The sequence below is a fragment of the Solea solea genome, chromosome 20 (assembly GCF_958295425.1).
Source record: "Solea solea chromosome 20, fSolSol10.1, whole genome shotgun sequence".
Lineage (NCBI taxonomy): Eukaryota > Metazoa > Chordata > Actinopteri > Pleuronectiformes > Soleidae > Solea > Solea solea.
This window is the reverse complement of record NC_081153.1, coordinates 14,057,170-14,065,481: the sequence shown is the minus strand read 5'-3', so window position 1 is coordinate 14,065,481 and position 8,312 is coordinate 14,057,170. Positions and strand designations below refer to the sequence as shown.

Genomic DNA, 8,312 nt, shown 5'->3' with positions numbered 1-8,312 from the left:
TCCCCAGACACCAACATCTTGACGGGGCCTCATTCTTTCTTTCACTCTCTCCCTTCTTTTTTCTGTGGTCTTGTGTTGTTTGGTGGTTTTTGTGATGAAAAAAAAATTGTATATCTGTCTGTTACATATCATGTATGTATCTGAGGTGCAAAATATTTAAATACACATTCTGTTCTTGCCATTGGTAAGCCTGTCTGTAGCATACTGCTTCTTTAAGGGATTAAGGTGTGTGTGCATGTGTGTGTTTTAGAGCTTTCCTGAGTATTGGGCTTTGCCCAGGCTGTCTGGGACTGTGAGCAAGTGAGTTCAGTCAAGGACACAATTCGACAGGGAATGAAAGGGAGGGGAGGAGAGGAATGGATGGTGGGGGGGGGGGAGAGAAAGAGAGAGGGAGGGATAGAGAGAGAGCAGGGGAGGATGTGTTGGAGGAGAAAGAAAGAAACCAGACTCAGGAAATCAGAAAAGAGTGTCAGAGAGGTTTTAAAGCCACTGAAACAAAATGCACAAAAATGTAGTGTTGCAAGATTCTTCATCCAAATAAGGAAATGTACTGAAGCTATGCAGGGTAAAGGCTGGCGGTACCAGAGAGCTGACAGAAAGGGTCCTTCGCATGTGTCTTCATTTGGGATTTTGCAGTACTACAGCAAACTGTACAACATGTGTGTGTGTGTGCCACACAGAGAGAAAGCAGATGGGGGGAGTTTACTGGCTGCATATTGTGTACAGTTTGTCAACAGGCTGACTAAATAGACTCAGACATGGCCAGGGGAAATGCATTTGCTGTGACATTCCACTGTATGGTGGAAGAAGACGCACACTGTCAGCGACATGACAGACAGACAGTGAGGAGGAGGAGGAGGACGACGCAGAGCAACAGCTTTCTTACACACTTCTCTCCTTTATTATGACTAAAAATAATCACCGCGTTTCATTTCGATATAAAAGATAGTTTTCCGTGCTGGACTCGATCCCATACTCTGACTACGTTTAATAACACAAATCCTAACCTTTTTTTTTTTAATCAAAACCAGTGGGAGGAAAACTATTCAGATCTTTTTCTTAACAAAAAACAGAAACACCACAATGTAAGAAGGCACCATGCAAGTAAAAGGATGGAAATAATATAATCAGAATGTCCTTTAAGCATTCATTATGCAGTCGGAGCCCCCCTATCTGTTTTAAATAAATTACATGATATGATTATGGATCTTTTTACATGCGTGAGCAGCATTTTAATGCCGCTGGTCAACAGGGGGCCTGATTTAACTACTTAATGTACTATTGAGTTGAATAATTACCACAAGGCATCAGGTATGTAAAACAACTAAACCTTTTCTTTAAAAAAAAGGGTTTAAGCAGTGATTCATGTTTCTCTGACTTAGCATTTATGGATGTGGTATTTAATAAAAATATATTTATATTATCAACAAATTAATATTTATTAATATAACAAAAACAGTATAGGGCTAGACAGATAACGCCAAAATAGAAGGTGGAATAAACTCGTAAATGCGTCTGAGGGTAGTTGCAGAAATGCAGGACTAAAAATAAGTGCAGGAGTGTCTGTGTTTATTCACCCCAGAGAGAACAGAACAGTGGGCCTGTGTGTAAACGTCCAACCCTCTTTTTTCTGGTTTTAATTTGTGGACACACACCTCCTGTACAAACATTTAGAGGCGCGCTGGATCAATCAAAAATCATCATCACAGAGAAGATCTGCACACCGTACAACTCCCATTTGAAGTGAGTTTTATTGCCGCTGATATTCATTTATCAATATCATTACAATAATAGCTTGATACCACTTTGTCTTTTCTGATATCAGTCCAGTTTTTAAATGAATCTTTTAAAGTGCCCCGTTTTAAACAACAGCCATTTCAAAACATAATGTCCCGACTGTAAAAGAAATATTGTGTTCCCCATAAAGAAGAAATAAAATCTCACATTTTTACAGCCTGAGTTTAGTGAAGCATTATTGAGAAATGTAAGGTTTTTTTTTTATCATATCTGATCCAGTGATATAGACCTGTATCGATCCAGTACCGATACTGAGTATTGTCCCGACTCATCCCTGATCCTTACTTTTAGTCTAAGGAAGAGCTTGTTCTTCTCCTTATTCCGCTTTTTTATTTGTGGCGTAACATGGAAAATATTCTACCATCTAAAGTCATCACTGGCTTCTCAGGGTTTACATTTTAACCAGATGCGTTAGTCATGTTCTAAATAAAACTGGGGTCACTGTGTCAACAAGGCCACATTTTGGCCAAGGAATGCGCTTCTTCATCTCCGCTCTCCCCTGGGGGTAAACAAAGAGGAGGAGGAGGAAGGAGGACTGGGGGAGGTCTCAGCTGGGACTTTCCTCATTGCCCTGCAGGGAAAAAAGTTGGGCACAGCGCCGGAGATGTTCCCCGGTGCCGCCACGCTGGAGGTATGCGAACCTGGGGACGCGTTTACCAGCAGCTTCCCCTGCGCTCGGGGATTCTGCTGCTGCTGCTGATCCCACCGCTGCTCGTCGCGCTCCAGCTGCTCGTCGTCGGTCCACGGTTACCTCGAGCCGCAAGTCTGGGATCCGACGAGCAGGGAGGCGCTGCCGTCGCTTTCTCTGTTCTCAACATCGAACCGGAGAAGAGCTCGCGCCGGTGGGGAACCCCGTTCCTGCGACCGCGTCTGGAGGAAGAGGAGGAGGAGGATGGAGAAGGGATCAGGGAGGGGACACGAGCCTACGAGGATGAGAACGAAATACAGGTGAGCTGAGCAGGTCTGACTGAAATGTTTTTACAACATTTATTTATTTTGATTTTTATTACACATTGGGATATTTAATGCTTTTTTTGTTGTTGTTTTTTGAAAAGTGGTTTTATGAGGTTCTGACTTCACTGCACTCTGCACGCACCCAGTGCTGGGAGCCAGGCTGAGACATGAAGGCTCGACCTCACTGTAAACATGGTTGCTGCCAAATCAGTAAATTCAACTGTATTATTTTGACAAAAATGTACAGAATGAGGCAGCAGTAGACCAGTAGGGATATTCTAAAATGGTTCATTTGACATGAAGACGCTTCATGTATCTTAATGTCCTAAAAACAGCGATCAATCATCACCCACCAATTTCTCCAGGACATCTCTAGTCATGTCTCCTTCCACTTCTCCAAAAATCAAAGCCCGGAACCATAATATTATGGATGCTGTCTACATTGAGTATCTGTGGATCTTTGTTTCTCACAGATGTGCTCGGACATTAACCTACACTATGCTTTTTCTCTATAATGAAGAGGAAAACTCTTAACGCAGACATCATCTGTAATATTGGGCTGAGGTGAAAGTGGGCATGACCCGAGATGTCCACGAGAAATTTGGTGATGATTTAGCGCTGTTTTGCTTCTTCACGTCACATTAAAAGCGTGTTACAACGTCCCCACTGGTCTACTGCTGCCTCATTTTTTACATTTTTGTCAAAATAATACATTTGAATTCACTGATGTGGCAGCAGTGGATTAATAACTCCTGTGTGCCGTGGTGTAACATTGCTGGTTTTCTTGATGAACTCTAGTGCAGGAGTGAATCACACTTCTGTTTACAGTCACAAAAGGCTGAGATAAAGAGTCGCAGATTCTTAAGATATTGTCAGCATGTTCTGTTAGGTGGAGGCTCACATACTGTAAAACATCAAACCGTTACTTTAATGCCACACATAGATATGATACAAAGATGCTGATGTCTCCTCATTCACTTTGTTTACTATCCCGAGGCCGTTGATGCACAGCTCTGTGAATTATTCCAGACAAGATGGAACAGGTGAGTGTGGAGCGGAGCACAGCACTGACCCCCGATCAGAGAGAGGTGACAGCTGTTCTCTCTTTGGCCTTTGGTTGCACCCATAACACCGCAGCCTTCACCTGTGTTTGAGTGTGGGTGCATCTGTCCCCTCTTTGCCTCACACTCCTCACCCCGCACTCTCTTTCATTCTTTTTTTTCCCTCTCACTGTCTCTTTCTCTGCCCAAGGCTAAACTCTCTGACTCATTCTGTGAATCATCACCCCTCCCCACCTCCTCTCCAATGAGGTTGCCATGGTGACCACAGGGTTCAGTGGTGAGTCGAGTGGGGGGGCTTTCTTTGGCTGTGTGTTTGCACGTTACAGTGCCTCAGGCAAGTGTCTTACCAGCAGGACTGAGGTCAGCGCCTGTGACCTCCTCAGCACTTGCACTCATACCTGGGCATGGGGGTGCAGGCAAACCCAAGCTTGTGTCAGGAACTCTTAGTATTCAATTCAACCCCCCCCCCCCCACACACACACACACACACATTCCCATGAATCTAATGGTAATCCTTGCACTGTAGTATCAATATGTGTGTCTGTGTTGCCAGGTTGGATCCAGAGCAGTGGAGGTGCAGCCGTGGGCGGCCGGTAAGCCGTCATTCACGGCAGAACTCGGTCGTCTCATTGCATACATCACCAGGCCACAGGTAGGTGAAACAACATAGATATATCGACAAAATAAGAATGGAGTTAGGTATCACTTACAGTTCTGTATATACATGGCTTGGGAGCCTTTACATTTCAAAGTTGTCCAGTGAAAGCAAAAGTTTCCTCCTTGAAGAGGAAGTGAAACTATCCATTGTTATATTAGAAATAAAAACAAAAACAAAAACAAAAACTGGAGAAAATACTTTCTCTGTCTGTCTTTGCAATCATCAAGTGACCCCCCCCTGAAATTTATGTTGTGACCCTATGAGAAGTCCACGATCCTAATATTGGCAACCTGTGCTCGAAAGTCTCAGGCTATTCTCTCAGTCATCAGGGATGCACGGATGCCGTAGCCAGGAGTTATGGAGCTTGCCAAGATTTAACAGTAATCAATAAAACTTCACTTTCTCAACTACTACTTCTCCCTCAGTCCACTTTTTCACTTTTACAACAGCAGACTTCCAGTGTGGGGGCTAACATAGCAGTAATATGATCAGTCAGGCACTGTCAATATGCTGGCAGCACAATCCTGCCAAATCTGGAGCGAGTAAAGCTTTTCAGTTCCAGACTGGAAACTCCCAAACAAGAGTTAAAACTTCTGTTGCTGCACCAAGTGCTGAGGAGAATGGGAGGAAGATTACATATCTAATCAAACCTGGTGCATTGTGGTAGATTTTGTCCTCCAATTATTCTGTATCTGTCACAAAGTAAAATCACTACTCTACTCTTGTTGAATGAACATTTATAGAATCGTACATGTACGTGCATGTCAGTGAAAGTTAAAAGTACATCACAAAGTTGTCACTTCAAAGTCCTCTCCTTCTCTACCTCTGTCCACTTACAGTTGAACTGCTCCAGGGTTATATGTCCAGCTCAGGCTCAGGCCTCACAGCCTCCTGCACTCCAGGAGTCACTCCACTGGCTGCTGTGTGCCGAGGCCTGGCTGCTTCCTGCTGCAGACAGACCGTGTGTGGCGTACTCCTTCAGGTGCGTCCATATGTCTGCAAACTATAAGCATGTGTCACTGTGAGTGCCTATGCATTCCTGATGCTGACAGAGCTGCAATGCAAATAAATGCAATGCATGTTTAATCATGCACACAATAATCTCCAAACTACCTCGGAGCTCCCCTGACGTTCTGTCTGTTTTTTTCCTCTGCTCGTCTTTTGTCTCTCCAGTATGGATGGAGGAGATGCCGACTATCTAAAGACAGTGTCTGGGCTGGGGTGTGAAGTGCACAGTTTTGATCCCAGCAGCACCAATGCATCTGCCGGTCACCTTGGCAACAGTTTGGCTAGTAACCATGGTGACAGAGGTGTGGTCAGCCAGCACAAGATGTGGCTGGAGTGGCGCGCTGCAAGGAAGCGCAAGCACAAGGCAAGAGGCGACCTGGGTAGTGTCTCGCAAACGTTGGCAGACATCATGGCAGCTCTGGGACATCACACAGTAAGACACACACACACACGTATGCACACTCACACACAGGGAAATGTGGAGAAACGGCACCAAACAAACATACCTTAAGAGTTGTTTCTCCCCAACATACCAGGAAAGCTCTCTTACTTGTACATTCCCATGGCAACAGGGCTCTGCGCCATCCCTGGCTGCCATGGCAACAATTTCAGTGAGTGAATCACAGAGTGGCCCAGTTGCACCCTACAGCCACCAGAGGGAACTACATACACACAGTTGGAGTGTATGCTCCGCTGAAGTGCTCCAATATTTACATTAAGAAATATTAAATAATACACTGGATTAAGTCTGTGGTCAAGGACTATCAGAGAAAATGATTTGTTCGGTTTTCAGACACAATGACATGAATCGTTCTGAATATCAAAGTCATAAGAGTTGCCTTGGTGAGCAAAATAGTTCTGTACTTGTAAGTTTTGTTTGTATTTTCTCTGTAGGTTCACTTCTTGTACGCTGACCTGCTCAGTGCAGAGTGGCGAGTTTTCCAGAACTGGATTGAGTCAGGAACTCTGCAGAGTGTCCATCATCTGGTTGCTACAGTGCATCTGCAATGGGCAGGGTTTGAGGTGGGAGGAACTGATGAGGAAGTGCTCTGCTATTGGTTCAGCGTTCTACAGGGTCTCCAGGCTTCTGGACTGAAGCTGGTCCACAGCTCTGCAGGAGACGGTCACAGTGTCCTGAAACGAACAGTTGGACATGCTCGCAGCTCCTACACTCTCAGCTGGGTCAACACGAGATATTGACATGGGCACAGGTGAGTACACATGACTGGACTCTGTGGAGGACTGCAAACAAACACTAGAAGGGAACAGAAACTATTGTTTTCTTGAAATTAACTTTACCCCCACTTTCATTTCAGACACATGCTTTCTTGGCATGACATCTCCCTCTAGTGGAGATGAACGGATCTGTCTTTTTATGACCGCTTACAGGAAAACACAGGTGTGTTTAATGCTGGCTATATGATATGATATGATACGATATGATATATGATAACACATTTAAATATGCCAAACAGATTTCTTACCAACACTTAACATTTATTTTCATGTCTTTCAATAGTTGAACCACAGATTTGCAATTATTTATCAATATCATATCATACGGTGTCGCTCCTTATGCAGTAGCAATATTTTGAATGTATATTTAAAACAATGATTCTCTCAGCTTTTGTGTGCAATGTTTACAATAAAAAAGAAGCTTTAATTATTTGGAGACTGATCGTGCCTGCCTACTGTGAATAACATACATTTTGCACTGCGCTGTGTACTGTATAAGACAAAGAAGGAAACAGTGGAATCATTAATGTACATTTTATACACCAATAAGTCAAGCCAAAGAACCTTTATTATGACATAATCTAATGACATGTCTGTCTCCAAACTACACCCATCATTCTTGGCAACAAAATAGCTATACAGTATATATTACAGTTTACAGTATGTGGATCAAATAAATGCAGTCTTTTACATGTCATATCATATATTTGTCGCTAATTTTTTATTCTTTTATGTTAAGGCCAGCACATTGGGCTGTGAGAAACAGTATTTTGTTCCCAGGTACTTTGTATGTGGACATGACGCTAAAAATATCTTGAATCTTGAATATTGATAAGAAATGTATTATTCTCAAGATGTTTATGGACCAAATAGCAGAATCCTTGACTTCAGAGAGACTGACTAATGAGACATGTGGTCGATTAACAATGGGAGAGTTAGGATTTGTTTACTAGGTACGTTTTGCTATGTATGCCTGCTTTGTTTCTGTTTGATAGGTTTGTTTGTGTTGTTTTTTAAATATTCTGAATGGTTGTGATTGTTTTTCTTGGTGTTTGTATGTTGATGTGAATTAAAAAATACCATATGTTTATCTTAAATGTACTTGTTTTATTTTGTGTATATTTTGTTGTTGTGTCATTACTTTTGCAACATTATAACAAACAGTGTCTCAATACTATTGATGAGCACACTTTACATTCATGTGTATGGGAGGTTTGTCATTACAGATACATTTTCAGTTATATATCTGCTATTCATTTATCTGAAAGTTGTATCTGAAATAACAGTTGTTGAGTCATTGTAGATAAATATGTGATGTTTACAGCCGTTATTTGTTAAAGGTAGCCAGTTAGCCCGGACTATGTTGACGCAACGGTCACCCGGTGAGGTTTGCTTTCTACTCGCTTGAGTGCTTGTCTCCTCGGTGAGCTTGCTACTCGTGCCAGTCATTCCTCGGACTCGTTCCAACTCGCTGGAAATCGGACGTTGGAATGCGCCGCAGCCTCCACCCTCCGCTACGCAAACTGCGTACAGATGTTTGGCACTAGTTAGGGCGGAGTCGCGCTTTTTACGTTGAAATTTCCACATCCTGTATTCAG

General features: G+C 43.0%; 1 protein-coding gene across 1 annotated transcript; it reads left to right on the top strand.

Annotated features, from left to right (window-relative positions):
* The first annotated feature begins 2,357 nt into the window (after positions 1 to 2,357).
* Positions 2,358 to 7,091, top strand: LOC131447392 (probable methyltransferase-like protein 24). Its single transcript, XM_058619143.1, has 6 exons — positions 2,358 to 2,745; positions 4,366 to 4,464; positions 5,310 to 5,452; positions 5,644 to 5,911; positions 6,373 to 6,689; positions 6,795 to 7,091. The coding sequence occupies exons 1-5, from the start codon at positions 2,431 to 2,433 to the stop codon at positions 6,676 to 6,678; spliced, it is 1,131 nt and encodes a 376-aa protein (XP_058475126.1). The 5' UTR covers positions 2,358 to 2,430; the 3' UTR covers positions 6,679 to 6,689; positions 6,795 to 7,091.
* Positions 7,092 to 8,312: the final 1,221 nt, after the last annotated feature.